This window comes from Leopardus geoffroyi, chromosome C1, assembly GCF_018350155.1.
Source record: "Leopardus geoffroyi isolate Oge1 chromosome C1, O.geoffroyi_Oge1_pat1.0, whole genome shotgun sequence".
Lineage (NCBI taxonomy): Eukaryota > Metazoa > Chordata > Mammalia > Carnivora > Felidae > Leopardus > Leopardus geoffroyi.
The window spans coordinates 52,204,642-52,229,489 of record NC_059328.1 but is presented as its reverse complement, the minus strand read 5'-3'; the positions used below and the strand labels follow the sequence as shown (position 1 = coordinate 52,229,489).

General features: G+C 35.8%; 1 protein-coding gene across 1 annotated transcript in view; it reads left to right on the top strand.

The window, feature by feature from the left end:
* Positions 1-24,848, top strand: part of LOC123596804 (integrin subunit beta 3 binding protein) — a 72,734-nt gene that overhangs the window by 29,454 nt on the left and 18,432 nt on the right. Inside the window, exons 4-5 of the mRNA XM_045475102.1 lie at positions 3,321-3,456; positions 12,775-12,844. Of these exons, the coding sequence (XP_045331058.1) occupies positions 3,321-3,456; positions 12,775-12,844 (206 nt within the window). The remainder of the gene's footprint in view (positions 1-3,320; positions 3,457-12,774; positions 12,845-24,848) is intronic.

Sequence of the window (24,848 nt, the reverse complement as noted above, 5' to 3'; positions counted from 1 at the left end):
GGTTAGGTGGGCTCTAGGATCACTTTTAAGCATCTTCAGGGTTTTAAAGTTAGAGGACCTTGGTAAAACTTTAAGAGGAAAAAAAATCTTAGAGAGGTAAGATTATGCCCTTATGTGTATCCATAGTCAGTTATATAAAAATGTGTTATTTATTGAAGAATATTTAGTGGGATAGTAGGGGACAGTAGATTTTCATTTTTCCCTCTTTGTATAGTAATTGTAGACAGACATTTTTCCTTTTAACCAACATAGATGGCCAAAAGAAAAAAAGAAAGCAGAAGAGAAGCCTCAGTATTTTAAGGTGAGGGGAAAAAATACACACACACACACACACACACACACACAGACGTATGCACACAAAGACTTATTTTATGAAAGCTAGAAAATGGTTTTCAAGGAGAAATGTATGATCTATAGTTGTAATGTTTAGATATTTGGCAATTGGAAAAAATAATTTTTGGTAAAATAGGAAAACAGATAGACATAAATGTACATTAGGGTAGTGACTTTCATTTCTTGTACATACACAGTGAAATAGTTCTGGGCAATAAATTCTTGGAAAGGTAGGGTAGGATTGGATAAATGTCATAGTTTATGACTGAATACATATAAACAGGTGAAAACTCAAGGTGGAGCGGTAATAATAACCACCTGATAAGGAGACTTAAAACCTTTTCACCTTACAAAAAAGATTGCTTTAGAGTCATAACTTGATATTATAGTTTGATTTTTAAAAAAGGTATTAGTTATATTTGTGGCTACTATGGAGACATAAAATAAAAAATGGAATGCCTTTTGTTCCCCCAATACAAAAAAAGTATTTATCATATAAAACCTTAACTGTAAAAAAAAAAAAAAACTGATGCTATAGACACTGGAACTAATACCAAGATTATTGAAAAAGGTGATACAGCCACTATTTCTGCCACAGTGTCTTAGAAATAAAGAACAGTTGACAATGAAGAATTATGTAACTATTTCAGGTCAGCTACCAAACAAAAGTTTAATTCCACAATGTTGGCAACATCATAAGCTTTCAGACTTTTTGTTATGCCCCAATCCAGCCTATGCCATCTGTATCACCTCCAGATTTCAGGTTTTTCATACCTTTATTTTCACTTATCTAAACTTCACCTTTCCTCCTTACAAGAATCCTTCTGTAAGATTACTGCAGCCCACCTTGGTTTTTCCTTTCCTCTCAGTTTTTGGTAACACCTATGCCACCTATGCTACTGCTAAGACCTCTTCTCTGCTGTTTGTTCAGAGAACAATTTGTTCTCTTTCTTTGTACACATTAGTTAGTAAGTGCTGGGTGATGAGTAAGCATTACAGAAAACAATTTAAAGGGAATTCAGAAGAACAAGCAGTTAATAGTGTGATAATGGGTGTCGGGAGGAAGTAGATCATAAATGAGGACCTAAACAAAAGAAAGACTAGATCTTGGGGAAGATAAAAAAGAGGGCATTCCAGCTAGATCACAGAATGAGCTGAGGCCCAAATGTGCATAGTCTAAGTGACTGAGACTATAGGGGTCATTTCACATTAGATGAGAATGAATGAACAAATGAATGTATTCAAGGTAGAGTGGCTTAGCCAAGGTTACTGGACTGTTCCTTTTACATCATTCATTCATCCACACATTTTTGAGTTCTAGGGTACAAAGATGAAGAAATGACATTTATTTTCAGGAACTTAAATTCTAATGGGGCAGACAGAAATGTAAACAATTATTAAAATTTACTGTCTCCAGGGGTACCTGAGTGGCTTAGTCAGTTTGTGGTAGAGCCCCTCCCTAAGGAATGTGGTAAAAACCTCAAGACAAGGGAAGACAGCCTGGCTCTGTGCTCATGCGCAACATTCCTCTTGACTCTCTAACATGGACCGCCCAATCGGCCTGTGTGTTATCATATATGGAAGACAAAGGAGCAAAAATTGTACAAAAGGCAACACACACACACACACACACATACACACACACTCTGCTGCACTCAGGGCTCAGCCTTTTGGGGGTCTTAGCCTGCTGAGCCTGTGTTGGCACAAATAAATCTGCTTCCTGGAAAGAAAAGCCTCAGTATCCTGATACTCTGTGTATGACTGGCCTCAACAAGTTAAACACCCTACCCCTTTGTTTTTAATATAAGGATTATTTTAGGCTGGCTATTTTTTTTTTAAAGTTTATTTGGAGAGGGGCACCTGGGTGGCGCAGTCGGTTGAGCGTCCGACTTCAGCCAGGTCACGATCTCGCGGTCCGTGAGTTTGAGCCCCGCGTCGGGCTCTGGGCTGATGGCTCAGAGCCTGGAGCCTGTTTCCGATTCTGTGTCTGCCTCTCTCTCTGCCCCTCCCCCGTTCATGCTCTGTCTCTCTCTGTCCCAAAAATAAATAAACGTTGAAAAAAAAAAAAAGTTTATTTGGAGAGCATAAGGGACAGAGAGAGAGAGGGAGAGAGAGAATACCAAGCAGGCTCTGCTGCCAGCACAAAGCCCAATGCGGGACTTGACCTCAGGAACCATGAAATCATGAGCTGAGCCAAAATCAAGAGTTGGATGCTTAACCAACTGAGCCACCCAGGCACCCCCAAGCACTCAACTCTTGATCATGAGATTGAGCCCTGCTTCAGGCTCCAGTCCCAGCGTACTTAAGATTCTCTCCCCCTCTTCTCTGTCCCTTCTCTGCATCCCCCCTACTCACATGGGTGCTCTCTCTCAAAAATAAAATAAATAAAATTTACTATCGCCAGTAAGAGGTATGTGCAAGGTGTATGGGAACACAGAGGAGAAAGCTGCAGAGAGGATTTGCATAGGATAGACCAAATTCTCAAGGCCCTTAAATGCCATACTCAATTGTTTGAACATTATTTTGGTTATCCTTAAGACAAGTCACTGTGTCAGAGCAAATTTGTGAAGGTTTAAGACAGCACTTATCCTTCCTAGGACTTCCTTGTGGATTTTCCTAAGAGAAACTTATGACAGTTTCCCTGGCCTAGCCCCATAATTATACTTCAGGTCCAGCAGATGGCAAAAGTCAGGATATAATTGGGAGAGTCAGTCATCTCTAAACTGTTTGGAAATACCATCTCAGATGGTAGTAAACTTTTAATATTAAAATTTCATAAATATCAAGTTGAGATGCCCTAATTAGTGTGGAGACCTGAAATAGCTACAAAACTTGAAAAAATAGTGTTCACTTTGGAGGTGGTAATGGAGTATATTTAAAATCTGAAAAGAAAGATCAAGGAAAATCATACTAGTTTGAATTTTGCAAGTTTTAAAAGACATTCTCAACTAAATGTATTTTTGTCTCAAATTAATATTTATTTTCAGTCATTTGATTCTTCAAAAATCACAAGGAAGAACAGTATTACAACTTACTCTCCAACAACTGGAACTTGTCAGATGAGCCCATTTGCTTCTCCTGCAAGCTCTAAAGAACAAGACCGCAAAAGTGAACCATCAAATGGTTAGTTGAACATTCTTTTCCATTTATTGTAATATTTTTCTACTTATTGGCTAAATCAGAATTTTTATTTAATAATATATGGATCTTGCTGCAGCTGATTTTTCTTAAAGAATTCAACATAAAGAAGGCTAGAATATAGGTACTACTTTGGACATAAAGGTAAACTTTCTAGGCACTTATTTTAAAATGCTACTGCAGACTTTGTTCCCTTACTGTCCCATCCATTAAACAGAAATTATGGTCTGACTGCCTTCAGCTACTATCAATTACAGTGGTTACAGATACACCCCTTAACAAGCTATCCATCATGTGCATAAATTAAAGGGCATATAATTCAGGTACAGCTGCACTACAGTTTAAGAGAGATACCTCTAAATGTTATTTTTATTCATGTTGTCCGTTTAGTTTTATTCACATTTCGTTTATCTTTATATAGCTTGCTTTTATTTATTATATTTCATTCCCTTCTTTTCCTTTACTATTTTAAATGGATTTGCAAAAAAATTGTAGTTTTCCACAAGAGGATAGCCTAATTTTACTATGAAATTGTTTATTTTGAAATATTGTTAATTTTGGCCATGCATATTTCTTGTTCTCTGGCAGTTTATTGCTAAAATATTTTTTAAAGATATATGAATCTAGATTTCATAGGTTTAATTTTTAATATTACAAAAAGTCATGAATTAGTAACATGTCAAGTTTCTGTAATATAAAATTCTAAGTAGGCTCAAATTTAATAAAATATATTTTAGGTGTGCTGTGATTAGCCTAATTCATATTTTATTGTTTAACATTTATTGAGTGCTAAGAATATACTAGAAGCCACACAGAAACAAAGAAATCTCATTTTACCCAATTTGTTGTAATGAAACCTATAATAAGATCTTAAACTTTTGAATGACTTTTATTTTACTTTAATCAAATGCTTTTTATCTTAAAGCTATTACTATTAGGTTTGCTTTCACAAAAATGTATGAAGATGTATACATTTTCTTCAAGCTCTATCTGTTTTTAATACACTTGATATATCTTTTGTTTAAAATTAAAAATTAGTGCCTTAAAGATGGCACATCACCATACTGAAATGTGAATAGATTTTAAGTGGATACCTGCTCGATTTCCATATTGAAATTAAATATGGACTTAAGGGAACATTCCTTTTGCCTATAAAAAGACTGGTCACGTGATCCCAGTTGACATTTAAGTGGATAATTATCACAGATTATAGTACTAAGTAAGCTCTTTTTTAAAAAGTCATACAGCAAGGGTTCCTGGGGTGCTGGTAATATTCTATTTCTTAACTTACATGGTGGTTATACTGGTTCATTAAACTGTACATATATGTCTTATATATTCTTTGATATATCTCACATACAAAAGTCTCAAAATAGAATTCTCTAGGATCTTATATCACATTATGTCATTTGTAATCATTACATTGCTCATCCTGATATGTCATCTTATACACATTTTAGAAATAAGAAAGTCTGACTCTTATGAAGTAATTTAAGTTCCAAATGATCCCATAACTTCTATTAACAATTCTCAGTTTTTAAATATTATACAAAACATAAGGTGCAACGTAAATAAGCTTTTATTTAAATAGCATTTTCAAGGGCGTTTTAGGTGCAATTCACTTCCCATCACACTTAGGATATAATTCAAAACCTTATCATGACTTTTAAGGCCATATATCATCTAATACCTGACCACCTCGTCTATCTCATTTTCTACTACCCTTCCCATGTATACACTACCTTAACCACTCTTACTATCTTGCTATTAATCAATCATGTCAAACTGCTTCCTGCCACAAGGTCATTGCACTTGCACGTCTCTCAACCTGAAATACTCTTCCTCCTAAAATACTCTTCTTTTACGTATTTCTTTTCTTTTTTTGTTTTTAAGTTTGTTTACTTGGAGAGAAAGAGAGAGAGTGCAAGCAGGAAAGGGGCAGAAACAAAGAGACACAGAATCCCGAGCAGGCTCTGTGCTGTCAGCGTAGAGCCCAATGTGGGGCTCAAACTCACAAACTGTGAGATCATGCATGGTCTGAGCCAAGATCGAGTCAGATGCCTAACCAACTGAGCCACCCAAGCACCCCTTCCTCTGGGTATTTCTAAGTACTTTCTATATACATTTGAACTATGTACTGTGTGAACAGATGACTTAATACCAAATTTAAATCTATTTGTACTTCTAAAAGAAAGAAAGATCTGTTTCTAAGTCTTCCCTCTGCATAGATTCTACATGTGGGCCAAAAATAGGGTGACTGATTCCAGTTTATACTTTGGAGATATGTATATTTATTTACTTATCATTGTATATGTTTCTCACTGTTATATATGTTTATGTGTGTGTATCATTATATTGCTGCCCTCCCCTACTCCTTAGCAAATTTCTCCAAACTATTATGTTTTTGGTGAAGAGGAAGGATGCATCAGACTTCGTATTTAATAATTGAGTGGAAGGATAAACAACAAATTTGCATGGTCAAAGAGAGTCCTTGTGAATTAGACAGTAGATCTGTAGAAATCAGCCAGACTGTAGCAGTGTAATAGCACAGAGAGATAAAGAGATGGAGAATATGATAAAACGATAAAAAGAAATGATAAATAAAATAAGAAGCTCCAACATATGTCAAATAGGAGTTCCACAAGGAGGAAATAGGGCGAATGGGGCTGAGGCAGTATTCTAAGATAAAAGGACCATCAGGGTTTTTTTTATAATTTCAATTTCACAATTAAGGAAAGGTGAGAATTTCCAGGTTAGAATAGCATGCTTAGTTTGAGCAGGATGAATTAAAACAAATCTTTACCTAGTCATATCATGGTAAAACTACAGAATATCAAAGACAAAGAGAAACTTTTAAAGGCTACCAAAGAAAAGACATCTAACCTACAAGGGAATGACAGACTGATAGTAGACTTTTCATCTATAGCAATAGATTCTAACAGGAAGTAGAATGATACCAACTAAAAATCACAGCTGATTTTTTTTATTCAGGAACTGAGGATGAAATAAAGATTTTTTTCAGACAAAGTCAGAAAGAATTTACCATTCACACATACTCCCTGAAAGGACTACTAAAATGCGTGCCTCCAGGAAAGGAATGGACTGCAAAGAGCAATGGTGAAAAAATAAATTAGCAAACATGGTGGTAAATCTAATTATAAATCTAATTATAAAAATGTGACTACAAACTCCACTGACCATAAAGCAAAAGACAATTTGAGAGATGGAGTTAAAAACAAATAATAGACTGTGATAGCATGGAATATTGATGAGGGAGCAGGAAGAAGCTAAAGTGCTTTAAGATTCTTGTAATTTTTAGGGAGCAGATAGAATATCTGTTAATTGACTTTATAATTGAGTTTTTGTTTACTTGCATGTAAAATGGGGAAAGTAATAATATCTACCCTAGGATTGTTGAGAGAATTAAATAAATTCATATACAAAAAGCACTTAGAACAGTGCCTGACATGTATTTAAGTTTTCAACACATATTTTAACTGTTTTTATTAATATCTTTATTTATGTTTTAAGAAAAGATATAGGATGTTTAAGAAAACAAAGCAAATATTGGCTTTAAAAAAAGTTATAGTTGGCATAAGAATATTAATATAGACCAAAATAGATTTTAAGGCAAAAAAGCTTTATTGAAGATAATAGAACTCTTTACATAGTGGGAGAAGGGAAGAGTCACTATCAGAAAAAGAATCCTGAAACTATGTACATCTAAAACAAAAACTCAAACAAAACATAACAAAATGGGACAGGATTATAAGGAGAGACCCACAAATCCCAAATCATAGTAGATTTTAAACTACTTCTTTCAGGGGCACCTGGGTGGCTCAGTTAATTAAGTGTCTGGCTCTTGTTTTCAGTTCAGGTCATGATCTCATGATTCCTGGATTCGAGCCCCACATGGGCTCCACACTGAGAGTGTGGAGCCTACTTGGGATTCTGTCTCTCCCTCTCTCTCTGCCCGCCCCCCATTCTCCCTCTCTCTCTCTCTCTCTCTTTCTCTCTCTCTCTCCCAAAATAAATAAATAAACTTAAAAAATACTTTAAGAAACTGATGAAATAGATAAAAAACTTAGGACAGATGTAAACAATTTGCACACAGCTAGCAAGCATGATCTAACAAACTGTGGTCAAACAAGTATAATACCTCACACATGATAAAGCATGACAGAACTTTAACAAAAATATAACCAGTTTGAGAGCACCTAGGTGGCTTATTCAGTTGGGTGTCCGACTTTTGATTTTGACTTGGGTCATGATCTCAGGGTCATGAAATGGAGCCCCAAGTTGGGCCCCACACTGAGCACAGAGCCTGCATATGATTCTCTCTCTCTGCCTCTACCTCCCCCCCACCAAAAAAAAAATATATATATAGCCAGTTTGGAGTCACAAATAAGTCTCAACATACTAAAAATTGCTATCAAATTTTCGGACCAAAATTTCGTGCAATTAGGAATCAATAATAAAAAGGCATCCCTCTAAAAATTTTTAGCCCACGTGTTTGGAAACCTGGAAACTTCTAAATAATTCATTGTTCAGAAAAATCATAAAGGAAGGTATAAAATATTTAAAATGGAATGATAATGAAAACAGAAAACTTACAGGAAAAATTTACACCTGAATACTGCATTATACTAAAACAGTTCTTAGTGGAAATTTTATACTTATAAATGCATATATTTAGAAAGGAAGAATGATTGGGGCCCCTGGGTGGCTTAGTCAGTTAAACAACTGACTTCGGCTCAGGTCATGATCTCACGGTTTGTGAGTTCAAGCCCCGCATCAGGCTCTGTGCTGACAGCTCAAAGCCTGGAGCCTGCTTCAGATTCTGTGTCTCCCTCTCTCTCTGCCTCTTCTCTGCTCATTCTCTGTCTCTATCTGACTCTCAAAAATAAATAAACATTTAAAAAAAATTTTAAAAACAAGAAGGAAGAATGATTGAAAACCCATGAGGCAAGCATTCAACTCCAAAAGATGGAAAAAAATAGAACCTCCCAAAATATAAGAAAGGAAATAGTAAAAGATAGAAACTATTAAATAGAAAATAAGATAATAATAAAGAAAAGCAACAAAATCAAAAGCAGGTTCTTTGAAAAGACTAATCAAATGGTAGATCTCTGGCAAGACTGATTTCTTTTTAAGTGGGAGAAGGGACAGACAATATGTATTTCAAAGGAGCTGATAAATTATCAGTTTAAATATCTGATGAGCAGTTTGAGATATATGAGCCAAATGCTTCTTAATGTGAGTCTAATTTGGGTGAAAGCTTTAAAAACTTACCATTCTGCTTCTCAAATATTAATGTTTTAATAGCTAAAAAGCAATTGATTTTCTCATTGATACCTTTCTTTTCGATAATATAGGAAATATTTTAACAATATTACATTTCCATACATGGAACTCAATAAAAGTATTTTGAATTTTAAAAAAGGAACCATTAGCATTGTTATTTTTCATAAATTGATCCTCTAAAGAGGTTCCTCACTCTCCACTCTTGTTTAATAATAATAATGCGGTTAACTAAAAGAATAACATGATTTCATTTGCCTCTTAGCCTACAGGCTCTAACTTGATCTGGCAATAACTCTTTTAGAAAAAAATTACTAACTAGTGTGTAATACCTTAGACAAATCACTTGAACCTGTCTGGGTCAAGGTTTTCCTCAACTCATAACTTTTGGTTTGGGACCAAATGATGCCTAAGATGTATGTCAACTATAAAGTGTACATATCTGGAAACAGCATAATACCAACCTAAACCTGTTTAAATAAGTGTAGCATCCTGGTTAAGAGAACAATCTTTGTAGCCAGATGAGTGGGTTTAGATCCTAACTCTGCCACTTACTAGCTTTAGGGCCTTGGATAAGTTATGTAGTCATTCTGTGCCTCTGTTTCCTCATCTGTAAAATGGGAATAAGAATGACCAATTCAGTTTTGCAGATTAGTTTATATACGTAACATTTAAATCAGTTCCTGGTCCTAAAAATACTGTGTAAGTGTTAGCCATTATCATTAAGGTCATTGATTGTATTTCTAAACATTGTGGTCTGTTGAAAGTTATCTTCACTCGTTAGAGAAAGGGCTCCTTGAACCTTACCAGAAAGTCTAAATACAATTTTGAATATAGTCCAGATTCAGTGATGGTACATTTTTCATCAGTGTATTGTGAAACTCCTTTAAAGGGAGCCACATACACAACTGTTTGTTATGTATAACCTAGCAAGAAAAAGACCATTTATAATCTGTGGCTCTTTAACATATGTTCATTGTTAATAGAATGAAACGAAATCAAGGAAGTAATTATTAAGTAACTGGAATACTCTCTTTTTTTTTTTTTTAATTTTTTTAGTGTTTATTTTTGAGAGACAGACAGACAGAGCATTAGTGGGGGAGGGGCAGAGAGAGATGGAGACAGAATCTGAAGCAGGCTCCAGGCTCTGAGCGGTCAGCACAGAGCGCAAAGCAGGACTCGAACTCACAAACCATGAGATCATGACCTGAACCAAAGTCAAACGCTCAACCAACTGAGCCACCCAGGCACCCCTGGAATATTCTTAATGATATAGTAGAGTCTAAACAGTCTCTATAACTGGTCCAAGTGTTATTCTTAGAGATATTAAAACTCCTCCTATTTAACAGTTGGAAAGTATATCAGAAGCGTAAGTCCTTCCATGAGAAGATGGAGATTAATGCTATTGATTGCATTTTATAGGATAAGATATCTAACTAATCCCCTCACAATAATAAAAATGTTTCAACAGGCATTGACCACCTGGTGAAAATTCAAATAAAGCATTCTTTTACTATTTCTCACCTAACTTTATTGACTGATGGTGCTAAAATGTGAAAATTAATTACAAGTTAAAGGAACAAAGTAACTTAATTTTGGAGCTTTATTGAATGCAGACAGCATAGTACAAAATTCAGGAAACTAGTATTAACCTTTAGGCAAAGATTCTCTGAAATAAAGGTTCAATGTGTATCCTGGAATTTCATTTGTAGTTTTCTACAAAACAAATACATTTTTAGCTTGATTTTTTTTTTTAAAGAGATGGATTTTAATAGGCTTTTTCCTCAAAGTTCTCTAAAATCATAAATAAAATATTGTTACTGTTTTTCCCTTTAATTCTTTGTTAAATAAACTCTTACTATTTGGAATTTAGGGATATAGACAAGTCAAATAATAAAAAGTTAATAAACAAGAGAGATAACTAGTACTTTAGCACAACTTCTGAATCACAAGATTTTCTTTTTGGGATTTTAAAGACTATTTTGAGATAATTTAGTTATGTGATTTTTTTGAAAGAAGCCGCAGATCCAAAGTAATAATGAGGGAAATTATTGTTCATCAGTTTCTGAACCAACTTAGTGAAATTACAAATACCAGAGAATAGAAAATATACTTTGGTATAAGTATATTTGGTATAAGTAAACTTACTTACCAAAGTAAGTATACTTTGGTATAAGTATATTTGGTATAAGTAAAAATGAGCTTTTCCTCTAGTAATAGGAGCAAGTAAGAGTAATGGAATAAGAATTAAGTGAAGAAAAAAGAGTAAACCAGCATTGGAAAGTCCGTTCCAGACTACTCTGATATGTTAATAAATTACATTTGAAAATGTAAAGAAATTGCCTTTGTGTTTTCTGTGTACTCGGTTTCATCTGGAAGTATTGGATCCTCCTGAAGTATTACATAGAGCTGTACTGTCCAATATGTTTAGGTATAGAGCATTTAGAAGGTAGATCAGAATCGAGATGTGCTATAAGTGTAAAATACACACCAGATATCAGACGGTGTGAAAAAGAGAATATGAATGATCTCATTAATAATCTTATATTATTATGTGTTAAAATTATAGTATGTTGTGTATATTGGGTTAAATGAAATATTAAAGTTTATTTCACTATTTTTTTCCTCTAAAGAATTTCACTAGTAGAGGAGTTTGAATTACATAAGTGGCTCACATTATATTTCTGTTGGAGAATGTGAGCTAGGTTTTCATGGTAGATTGTATCAAACAATTTTTTTAGAAAAATAATGAGAATGTTGAGTAAGAGTTCTCGTGCCAGTTGTTGAACAAATGGAACTGCATAAAAATACGTAGAGGTTGTCACCAGTTCTACATTTTATTTTATTTATTTATTTTTTTTTTACCAGTTATACATTTTAAAAAGTGATTTCTCTGGACTGTTTTTCAGTGAAAAGTTTGGATTATTCATTTATTTGCTTCCTTATTCATTCAACAAACATTTATTAAAGGCCAGTATATGTAAGACGTTAAGAATCTTTTTGCTAATATGTTCTCAAATATTGTTTGTATTATTGTTGTATTTAAATTAAATTATTGTATTATTATACATCAAATATGTTTAAAGTATATGGATTACTGTACTATGCAGTACAGTAGAAAAAAATAACTAAATGGGGAGCCTATAAAACAATTATCTATGACTAGTATTATCTATGATAATAGTAATTGACCACTAATAAGTGCAAACATCATATTCTACCAGAACTATAAAATCAAATTTACATTTCAACCCAGCACACAGATCTTTCCAAGAATTTACTAAATCAATATGCATTTTTTCAGTATGCAGTTAAAATCAGGTACATTGATTCCTAATATCAAATTTATTTTACTGTGATATCACTAGGAACTCACTATTTTCTAGCTAGAAGCATAGCACCAACCCCTTGTTAACTTTGAGGCAAAAAATAGGGGTGAAATAATACAAACTAGAAACTTTAAAATAATGTTTTTTATTAAACTATCTGATGAAAGTATCCTTCATCTAGTAAAGATTCTTTTTCCTATATAATGTCCTCATGAATAAAAAATTGAGAGATGGGGGGGGGGCACCTGAGTGCTTAAGATGGTTGAGCATCCAACTCTTGATTTCAGCTCAGTTCATGATTCAAGGGTCGTAAGATTGAGCCCGCATGGGGCTCTGTGCTGAGTGTAGAGCCTGCTTAAGATTCTTTCTCTCTCTCTCTCTCTCTCTCTCCCTCTGCCCCTCCTTCACCCCACCTCTCCCACCCCCATGCACTCTTTCTAAAATTTAGAAAAGGGGGGGGTGGAGATTTGAAAATAAAAAAACAAAATAGCTATTGAAAAGTTATTCATAATAATGATTTTTTCCCCATAACAAATTTCAGGATACTTTTTCTTTTCCTACTCCCTTTTGTCTACCCCTTTAGCTTCTATTTAAACTTTGGCGACCTAATTCTATTTAAAACTTGACAATTTTCCCTTAACTTTATGTTCTTCTTTTTACTGTATGTATATAGGAAAGAGGAAAAAAATGAATCACCTCAGTTTAAATGAAAGGAAGAAATCTACAACAAAAGACAATGATGAGTAAGTTTGTTGTTTTTAAAATAATTATACACATGTGTCTTTTTAATTTGTTTTAATTTACACTCAAGTTAGTTATCATATATAGTGCAACAATGATTTCAGGAGTAGATTCCTTAATGCCCCTTACCCATTTAGCCCATCCCCCCTCCCACAACCCCTCCAGTAACCCTCTGTTCTCTATATTTAAAAGTCTCTTATGTTTTGTCCCCCTCCCTGTTTTTATATTATTTTTGCTTCCCTTCCCTCATGTTCATCTGTTTTGTATCTTAAATTCCTCATATGAGTGAAGTCATATGACATTTGTCTTTCTCTGACTAATTTGGCTTAGCATAATACCCTCTATTTCTGTCCACATAGTTGCAAATGGCAAGATTTTATTCTTTTTGATTGCCGAGTAATATTCCATTGTATATATATACCACATCTTCTTATCCATTCATCCATCAATGGACATCCAGACTCTTTCCATACTTCGGCTATTGTTGATAGTGCTGCTATAAACATGGGGGTGCATGTGTCCCTTCGAAACAGCACACCTGCATCCCTTGGATAAATGCCTAGTAGTGCAATTGCTGGGTCATAGGGTAGTTCTATTTTTAGCTTTTTGAGGAACCTCCATACTGTTTTCCAGAGTGGCTGCACCAGCTTGCATTCCCACCAACAATGCAAAAGAGATCCTCTTTCTCCACATCCTCGCCAACATCTGTTGTTGCCTGAGTTGTTAATGTTAGCCATTCTGACAGGTGTAAGGTGGTATCTCATTGTGGTTTTGATTTGTATTTCCCTGATGATGAGTGATATTGAGCATTTTTTCATGTGTCAATTGGCCATCTGGATGTCTTCTTTGGAGAAGTGTCTATTCATGTCTTTTGCCCGTTTCTTCACTGGATGATTTGTTTTTTGGGTGTTGTGTTTGATAAGTTCTTTATAGATTTTGGATACTAACCCTTTTTCTGATATGTCGTTTGCAAATATCTTCTCCCTTTCGGTTGCCTTTTGGTTTTGCTGATTGTTTCCTTCGCTATGCAGAAGCTTTTTATTTTGATGAGGTCCCAGTAGTTCATTTTGCATTTGTTTCTCTTGCCCCCAGAGACATGTTACATAAGCAGTTGCTGCAGCCAAGGTCAAAGAGGTTTTTGCCTGCTTTCTCCTCGAGGATTTTGATGGCTTCCTGTCTTACATTTAGGTCTTTCATTCATTTTGAGTTTATTTTTGTGTATGGTATAAGAAAGTGGTCCAGGTTCATTGTTCTGCATGTCGCTGTCCAGTTTTCCCAGCACCACTTGCTGAAGAGACTGTCTTTATTCCATTGGATATTCTTTCCTGCTTTGTCAAATATTAGTTGCCCATACGTTTGTGGGTCCATTTCTGGGTTTTCTATTCTGTTCCATTGATCTGAGTATCTGTTTTTGTGCTACACACACGTGTCTTGAAAGAAAAGGGTCATATTTGTAAAAGTAATAATGTAAGAGAAATAACTTATTTGCAGAAATTAAAAAAGTTTATATCTGAGTTGAAGTATTCTTCTTTTCTTTTTTTAATGTTTATTTATTTTTGATAGCATGCACAAAAGTGCGTGCCCGAGCATGGTAGGGGCAGAGAGAGAGGGAGACAGAGGATCTGAAGCAGGCTCCGCACTGACAGCAGAGAGCCTGGTGTGGGATTGGAACTCACAAACCATGAGATTATGACCTGACACTTAACTGACTGAGCCACCCAGGCATCCCTAAGTATTCTTTTCAAAGAAGAAAATACTTTGTGGTGTATTTTACAGTGTTCATGTGATCATGGTATCTGATATCTTAATTTTAATACTCATTGAGCCCAGTTTCCAAGCCCATGAATAAGAGACTAACTTAAGGTAAAACTGAGGAAAATGCCCTTTTCAGATTTTACATAGGTGGAAAAGTAATACATTGTCTGGGAACATAATGCCTAACAAAGATCTGGCTCAAGAGCTCGGAACACAATGAATGAAGCCAGCAGAGTAAGGGATCCGGAGGAACCTAGAGGACCTATATGCCAGCATCCAACTGTTTTCATATTGGCCAGCCTGTGTTGCCCTGAATGAAGATATTATCTACAAATATCTACTTTCCACATATGTTCTGGAAAGAATACTTACATCTATCCAGTGAGGCTGGAAGAATTGAATTAAGCAGAATAGGGGGTTAAATTTTCAAAGTAGTTCATATGTTCAGCTCATTTACCCTTTCAGCTATATCGTCTGTGTGCCACACAAAGTGATGGATGGGTAAAGATGAAGAAGATGAAGTTTCTACCCTTTGGGAGCTTATGGTCTTATGTTGTAAGTTAGCATACCTTTCCAAACTTAGAAAAAGGTTATAAGGTATGTTTCAAAATGTTTTTTAAATCATTTGAGTGGAATTCAGAATGCATTTTCCATACAAATGGTGTTGTAATTTGTGGTTATAACCCCAGAAGTCTATTTTTTCATAATGTAGCTGAACTATAGTATTAGTCTAGGTTAAAATATACAAAAATTGAATGCCATTTAGAGTACAGCAAGGACAAAGGGAAGAGTTTCTCAAAGAAATTTTCTTTGTTTGGCATCTCGTACGTTATTGTACCCCTTTAATCTGTTTTTACTAGCTGCTTTTCCTAGCCATGTTCCCCCAGCTCCAAATCGTTTCATGTACCCTGTCCCACAAATATTTTTGTTGTAAATTACTACTCCTTCCTTTCCCTAAGCAAAGTTCCCATTTCCTCAGTGAAATCAATCTCAACTAGATATTGAGAGACAAGCATTCTCTTTTTGTTTAACTTATTTAATGTCTTTTTAAATTGGCAAGATATACAGATGTAAAAATCTCAAATTGTCCAAAAGGACATACAGTGAGAGCAAGTGGCAAGTAACAGTTTTTGAATCATGTATAATCCTATTTTGAAAGCAGATACCTGTGAAACCAAATGAATTTCTGATATAATTATATAAAGTGTAACAAACTTAGGAGTAAAAGTAGGCAGTGAAGGAGGAAATGTTTTGAAACAACAGCAATACCACATAAGAAGCCAAACTTACCTTTGCTTTCCTCCCAATCAGCTCCTCTTAAGCTACTCTAACTTTTTATACTTTCTTCCCTTCCTTATTTTTCTGAACCCATCAATTTGCTTATATCCAGATTTTTAACAACAGCTCTCATAGCGGTGGGCTTTCAAGTAGCAAGGGAGGAACAAGAACCCTTGTTATGGTTCACTTAGGAATTTGCCTATATTTTTAATTTCTAAAGATCGCTGTTATTTATGTATAGTACTCCATGACTTGATACTAAAATTAGTGAACTTAAGGACAAGCCAAGATATTTTTCATTAGATAAAAATTATGGCTTGCTGATTGTTTTTTCCACTCATAAAATTATTCAATCCTAGTCAGTAAAGCCATTTACCAGCTTTAGTAATGGGTTCTTCATTTATTCCACTTGTTTAAATTTCTTTTATTATCCTGTAAAGCCATTCTAAAGACTTGGGTTTTTTTTTAATCTTAAACTGAACATTTCACTTTTGCACATCAATTTTATTTATTTATTTATTTATTTATTTATTTATTTATTTATTTTTCAACGTTTATTTATTTTTGGGACAGAGAGAGACAGAGCATGAATGGGGGAGGGGCAGAGAGAGAGGGAGACACAGAATCGGAAACAGGCTCCAGGCTCTGAGCCATCAGCCCAGAGCCTGACGCGGGGCTCGAACTCACGGACCGCAAGATCGTGACCTGGCTGAAGTCGGACGCTTAACCGACTGCGCCACCCAGGCGCCCCTGTACATCAATTTTAAATGATCATAGCATTTTATATTTTGTTTTGGCAACTGTGTAGGTTAGGGTTGTCCAGAGAAACAGAACCAATAGCAGATACATATATATGTAAGAATATAATAATAATACAGTATTAATAAAATATAATATTTAAAGATATTAAAATGGTATAGATATAATTCTTAATTAAAATGTATTGATATTGAGATATATATGTGTGTGTATATTTATATATATATAAATACTTGCATATATAGAGATACATTGATTATGAAGAATTGGCTCATAAAATTATAGAGGCTAAGTCTCACCATCTACCATCTGCAAGTCTGAGACCCAAGAAAGCCAGCAGTGTGATTCTAGTTCAAGTCCAAAGGCTTGATAATCAGGAGAGCTGATGGTATAAATCCTAGTTCAAGAGCAGGAAAAGAGCAGTGTCCCAATTCAGGCAGGCAAGCAGGGCACCAATCTCCCCTTCCTCTACTTTTGTTCTATTTAGCCCCTCAACAGATTGAATGATGCCCACCCACACTGAGAAGATAGTCTACCTTACTTAGTTTTTACTAAGGTGGTTATACTGTGGTGATTTTCTAACTCCATCCTTCTATTAGTCGGCCTTTTTAAAATTCATGAGTTCATAGTGACAAAGGTTTTTTCCTTGCCTTCCCTCTTTCCATATTCTCACCTCTTCTCAAACATTAGATCTTTGGTTCCTAACAGCAGCAATATATTTTCACATTTGCTCATTCTTATCACATACACAAAATAGTTTCAGAATTCCTGCACTCATAGCACTACTAAAAACAAAACTGCAAAGCACTCAAGATTTGTTTGCAATCTTTTGTTGTCTTTAATAAGACAACTAATAATACTGTTGACAGTATATAGTCAAATTACTGTTCCAAAACTACTTGGATTAGTTCTTTAAGTCTTTTTTTATTTTAATTCCAGTATAGTTAACATACAGTGTTTTATTAGTTTCAGGTGTACAATATAGCAATTCAAGAATTCTATACAATACTCAGTGCTCATCATGATAAGTGTACTCTTTAATCCCTATCACCTATTTCACCCATCCCCCCACCCACCTCCCCTCTGATAACCATCAATTTGTTCTCTATAGATAAGAATCTGTTTCTTGGTTTCTCTTTTTTTCCTTTGCTCATTTGTTTTGTTTCTTAAATTCCACATGAGTGAAATCATACAGTATCTGCCTTTCTCAGACTAACTTATTTTACTTAGCATTATACTCTCTAGCCCCATCCATGTTGTTACAAATGGCAAGATTTCATTCTTTTTTATGGCTGAGTAATATTCCACTGTGTGTATATGTGTATGTACATCTTTATCCATTCATCAGTCACTGGACACTTGGGCTGCTTCCATAACTTGACTATTGTAAATAGTGCTGTAATAAACATAAAACTGCATGTATCCCTTTGAATTAGTGTTTTTTTATGCGGGGGGTGGGGGGGGGGGTGGATAAATACCCAGTGGTGCAATTACCAGATACTAGGATAGTTCTATTTTTAACTTTTTGAAGAACTTCCAAAAACACTGTTTTCTACAGTGGCTGCACCAGTGTGCATCCCCACCAGGAGCACACAAAGGTTCCTTTTTCTCCACATTACTTGGATTAGTTGTTTGTTTGAAGAGTTAGTTATTCATTTCAAGTGGTTAGGTTCTCTTGTTTCTGTTTGTACTCAATTTAAATATTCTCATCTTTTTTTTATTTAATTTCACTCTTTAACTCTGTAAAACATTAATATGTTCCAAAAGCCAAAACTTTACAAAAAAGTATGTTCAGAGAAGTGTCATTCCCTGCCCCATTCTTTCTACCTACTCCCTGTAGGTAACCAAATTCATTAGTTTCTGGTTTACCTTTGCTATGTTTATTTTTGTAAAATTAAGTCCTTTCATTTCTTTTTTCTGATTTCTCATTTCATACAAAGATGGCATACCATGTATACTTGTGTATGCTTTTTGTTTTTCAGTTATGTATTTGTCCTCAAATGACACCCTGTTAATCAACTTAGCAAGTTTAAAACATAAGAATTCTTCCAATAGGAAAATATGGTTCCATGTTCTAGGTTTAAATGTTTTTCCACAGAAAACAAGCCATTAGTGACATGTCAATAAAGCTCATTTATAAACAACCACCTACACATTACTATTTTATGTGAACTTCCATATCCTTTATATGCTGAAAGGAAAATATATTATATAATTCACTGCCATTGGCTTTTCTTCCTCTTGGCAGTTTGCTGCTGCCTACTGTCATTGCTCTGAAAATGCAGTAATGGTGACCGTCCTTTTGTAGGGTTTATTTCCATTAAACTTCTTATTTTCAGCCTGTAGATTGACATGCTACTGTGAGAAGTGAAACATAGAGATCATGTGTACCCTTTTCCCCCTTTCCTGACATGATAACATCTTGCAAAACTGTAGGACAGTATCACAACCAGGAAATTGACATTGCCACAATCCACTGATTTTTATTCAGATTTCTCAAGTTTCACATGTACTGTGTGTGTGTGTGTGTGTGTGTGTGTGTGTGTGTGTGTGTGTTTAGTTCTATGTAACTTTATCACATCCAGTTTCAAGTATCTGCCACCACAGTCAAGATACGGGACATTCCCATCACCACAAAAATCCCTCCTATTGTATAAAGCTTATTTTTAACCACTGGTTTATTCTCTTGTAGACATAAAGGTAATTTTTTAGATTTAAAAAAAAAATTTCAGGGCACCTAGGTGGCTCAATCAGTTAAGCGTCCAATACTTGATTTCGGCTCAGGTCATGATCTCATGGTTTGTGGGCTCGAGCCCCACATTGTGCTCTGCACTGAGCGTGGAGCCTGCTTGGGACTCTCTCTGTCCTTTCTTTCTCTCTCTCTCTCTCTCTCTCTCTCTGCCCCTCCCTGCTTATGCTGTCTCTCTCTCTCTCAAAATAAATAAACATTTAAAAAAATTCCATACTAATTCAAATAAAACCTTTATCATTGTAATGAATTATGCCAGAACTGGGTTTTATATTTGTATGTTATGTATACAATTAACTGTGACAGGTAGCCACTGTTCAGAATTCTATGTCTGAGTTTCTCTTTACTGTGTTTTAAGTATTCAGTCATGCAACAGGAATCTGAGTTATGAATCACTTTCTGCTTAAATCAGGATCTCTAGGGGTGAGTTAGTTGAAAATGCTTATCAAGGAGGGATGCCTGAATGGTTCAGTTGGTTAAGCATCTGACTCTTGATTTAGGCTCAGGTCATGATTTCATGGTTTGTGGGTTCAAGCCCTGTGTCGGGCTCTGGGCTGACAGTTTGGAGCCTGCTCTAAGGGATTCTCTTTCCCTCTCTCTCAATAAAATAAACTTAAAAAAAAAAAGAAAATGCTTATCAAAAACTTAAAAATGAAAATAAAGTTATGCCTATATTCTGTATATTTATTAAGAGACTTATTTTTCAGCTGTTCAAAATTTTTGACATGGAAGAATGAAAAATTTTCCCCAAAGATCAGTAACAAGATAGCCATGCCCATTTTCACCACTGGTGTTCAACATTTTACTGGCAATTCTAATCAGAGCAATTAGAGGGAAGGAAGAAAAGGAGGGAGGGAATGAAGAAAGAAAGGAAGAAAACAAAGGCATCCATTTGGAAAGGAAGAAATAAAACTATCTCTATTTGCAGACAACAATAAGGTACCTAGGAATAAACCTAAGTAAAGTGGTAAAAGATCTATACTCTGAAAACTATACAACACTTATGAAGGAAATTGAAGAGGACACAAAGAAATGGAAAAACATTCCGTGCTCATAGATAGGAAGAACAGACATTGTTAAGATGTCTGTACTACCCAAAGCAATCTACACATTATACATTTAATGCAATCCCTACCAAAATACCAACAGTGGGGCTCCTGGATGGCTCAGTCAGTTAAGAGTCTGACTCTTGATTTTGGTTCAGGTCGTGATCTCATGGTTCATGGGTTCAAGACCCACATCAGGCTTCGTGCAGAGCTGCTTGGAATTCTCTCTCTCTCTCTCTCTCTCTCTCTCTCTCTGCCCCTTCCCCTCCCTCCCTCTCTGTCTGTCTGTCTGTCTCTCTTTCAAAATAAATAAACTTAAAAAAAAAATACCACCAGCATTTTTCAGAGAGCTAGAACAAACAGTCCTAAAATTTATGCAACCACAAAATGTATGGAACCACAAAAGACCCTGAATAGCCAAAGCAATACTGAAAAAACAAAACTGGAGGCATCGATTCCAGATTTCAAGCTATATTACAAAGCTGTAGTCATCGAGAGAGTACAGTCCTGGCACAAAAATAGACATGTAGATGAATGGAACAAAATAGAAAATCCAGAAATGGACCCACAGCTATATGGTCAACTAATCTTGGACAAAGCAGGGAAGAATATCCAATGGAAAAAGACAGTCTCTTCAACAAATGGTGTTGAGAAAACTGGACGGCGACATGCAGAAGAATGAAACTAGATGACTTTCTTACACCATACATGCAAATAAATTCAAAATGGATGAAAGACCTAAATGTGAGACAGGAAACCATCAAAATCCTAGAGGAGGACACAGGCAGCAACCTCTTTGACGTTGGCCACAGCAACTTCTTATCAGACACATCCCCAAAGGCAAGGGAAACAAAAGCAAACTGTTGGGACTTCATCAAGATAAAAAGCCTCTGCACAGCAAGGAAACAATCAACAAAACTAAAAGGCAGCCTGTGGAATGGGAGAAGATATTTGGGAATGACATAACAGATAGGGGGTTAGTATCAAAAATCTATAAAGAACTTACCAAACTTAACACCCAAAAAACAAATAACTCATTGAGAAATGGGCAGAAGGGGCGCTTAAGCATCTAACTCTTGATTTCGGTTCAGGTCGTGATCACACAGTTTGTGGGTTCAAGCCCTGCATCAAAGCCTGCTTGGGATTCTTTCCCTCTCCCTCTCTCTGCCCCTCCCCCACTCGTGCACATGCTCTCTCTCAAAATAAATAAATAAACTTAAAAGAAAAAAAAAATGGGCAGAAGACATGAATAGACACTTTTCCAAAGAAGACATCCAGATGGCTAGCAGACACATGAAAAGATGCCCAACATCACTTATCATCAGGAAAATACAAATCAGAACCATAATGAGATTACCACCTCACACCTGTCAGAATGGCTAAAATTAACAACATAGGAAAGAGTAAGTGTTGGTGAGGATGGAGAGAAAAGGGGAACCCTCTTGCGCTGTTGGTGGGAATGCAAACTGGTGCAGCCACTCTTGAGAGCAATATGGAGGTGCCTCAAGAAACTAAAGCTAGAACTACCCTACAATCCAGCAATTGCACTATTAGGTATCCACCCAAAGGATACAAAAATACAGATTTGAAGAGGAACACGCACCCCACTGTTTACAGCAGCATTATCAACAATAGCCAAACTATGGGGAGAGCCCAAATATCCATTGACTGAAGAATAGATAAAGAAGATGTGTGTGTGTGTGCACGTGCGTGCGAGTGTGTAATGGAATATCACTTGGCCATCAAAAACACTGTAATCTTGCCATTTGCAATGATGTGGATGGAGCTAGAATATATTATGCTAAGCGAAATAGGTCAATCAAAAAAGACATACGGTGTATTTTCACTCATGTGAAATTTAAGAAAGAAAACAGATGAACATAGCGGAAGGGAAGGAAAAATAAGACAAGAACAGGGAGGCAAACCATAAGAGACTCCTAAATACACAGAACAAACCGAGGGTTGCTGGAGGAAAGGTAGATGGGGGATGGGCTAACTGGGTGATGGGTACTAAAGAGGGCACTTGTGATGAGCACTGTGTGTTGTATATAAGTGATGAATCACTGAATTCTCCTGAAACCAGTACTACACTGCATGTTAACTAAAATTTAGATTTAAAAAATATATGTAAAAAAAAAAAAAAGAAAATCCCAAAGAATGCACATTGACTATGTTCCTTATTGTTTAACCCTGAATAATTAAATAATTTGTGTTTTGGTTTCCATATCTGTAAAATGGAGATAATATTTACCACAGAGAGTTATTTTAAAGGTTAAGATATAGCTTGTAGCTTATAAAGTAACAAGTATAGTGTTTTGACTTTAGAAAGAGCTCAAAAAAAATTTAGCAATATATTTCATTATTACAGTCCAGCTGTCATCCAAAATAATCAGTTTAGATAAACAGAATTAATTAGATAAATAGAGGTTCCGTGACCTATTTACCTTTTTCTGTATAAGACATAGGAGGTGTTAGGAGGGTAAAGAAAAACCTGAGGATTTTGTCCCTTTTTTTTTTCCTTTCCTTTTAGAGAGAGACAGAGCGCAACCAGAGGAAGGGCAGAGAGAGAGGGAGACACAGAATCCAAAGCAGGCTCCGGGCTCTGAGCTGTCAGCACAGAGCCTGACATAGGGCTCGAACTCACGAGCCATGAGATCACAACCTGAGCCAAAGTCAGATGCTTAACCGATTAAGCCACCCAGGTGCTTGGGATTTTGTCCCTTTAACGTTCACATAACTTGCAGGTTTCTTGAGATTTTATACAAAAACGGTCTCTTACAGGTAGTGACTTTGATATAAGTTTTTAGTAATGGAATTAATTAAAAGTTCATTTGTGGCCTTTGAGAGTGTCGGTAGAGTAGTAAGGCAGAAATCTGAATATAAGAGTTTAATTTCGGTATTGAAGAGTAGAGGCTGTATCAGACCATTATTTTGAGCATTTTTTTGATTTGTGGAAAAAAAAGAGTATTTGTTAAATTAAGTAAAAGGAGAGTTAACCAGCATCAGGGACCCAGCAAATCATATATGTACTTATAATATTGACCATCAATACTGGTGTAAAATTTTTATAGCGTTCATAGCTTAGTCCAGAAAATGAAGAAAACAAATAGGTAGGAAATCCAAGATTGCACATTAGAAGGACATGTGTGTGGCAGAAGTTTAACGGGCTGAGTAATTAACCTTCTTTTTTCTATTTGTAATTACCCCCAGCCTTATTGAAGTATAATTAACAAGTAAAATTGTATGTATTTAAAGTGTATAACATGATTTGAAGTGTGTGTGTGTGTGTGTGTGTGTGTGTGTGTGTGTTTGCGCACGCACGCGTGTGTGCATACCCATTCTAAGAAACTGGTTGCCATCAAGATGGGAGGAGCTGATTTCATTTAGGAAGAAGTAAAAGGAGGAGGAGGAGAGGAAAAGAGATTAAAATAAAGAGGGGAGTCATCTAACTGGCTCAGTCAGTGAAGCATGTGATTCTCGATCTCAGGGTCATGAGTTTGAGCCACATATGAGTTTAGCCACATTACCTAAAAATTAAATTTAAATTAAAAAAATAAAATAATGGGAATAAATAAATGGGAATAAAAAAATAAAATAATAGTGTCCACCAGTTTACTTGGTCTTGCAGTGAAAACAAGTTTCCCTCCAAAAGCAGCTTACGCATGTGAAGGATATCTTAAAAAACAGTTTCCCCAGATATTTGATACTCAGTTCCTACAGCTCTCCAAGGCTGTCAATAACAGTTTGCTTAGCTGAGCCCCTCAATAATATCTTAACTTGAGAGAGAATTGCTAACAGGTCTTTTTGGGATGCTACATTGCACAACTCCTGGGGGCACCATTCACATCTTACTCTATCTGAACAAAGCTTCTTGGAGTCATTCAAGATGGCAACGCTGCAGGACCCACCCCCACACAATTCCATGAGGGTCAACAGGGAATATCATCAGTTCCTTAAAGTATGGTAAGACAGTGTAGAGAGGCTCCGTCACTTCAGTCCTCCCAGGAAAAGAATGCAAGGTAAAGAACCCTTAGGATTGCTTCTCATAATGAAGTAACGCATTTGCCTCAGCTATAGCCCCCTGAGGTAGTTGGTGATCGTTGGTATAATGTAGGGGAGTCTGGAGGTTCCCAGCCCTGAATGGGAGTCATTTAAAACCTCTTGCTCCTTCAGACTCTCGGAGCTCAGTGGAAGGGGCTGGAATTCCTTTATGACACTCTCCAACTGAAGTTCAGATGGTAAGCAAGCAAGGCCTCAGACAAGTGACTTTTAATTGAGAGTACATAATAATAGGGGCACCTTGGTGGCTCAGTTAGTTGAGCATCTGACTCTTAATCTCAGCTCAGGTCATGATCTCACACAGTTCATGGGTTTGAGCCCCAAGTCGGGCTCTGCCTGGATTCTCTCTCCCTCTCTCTC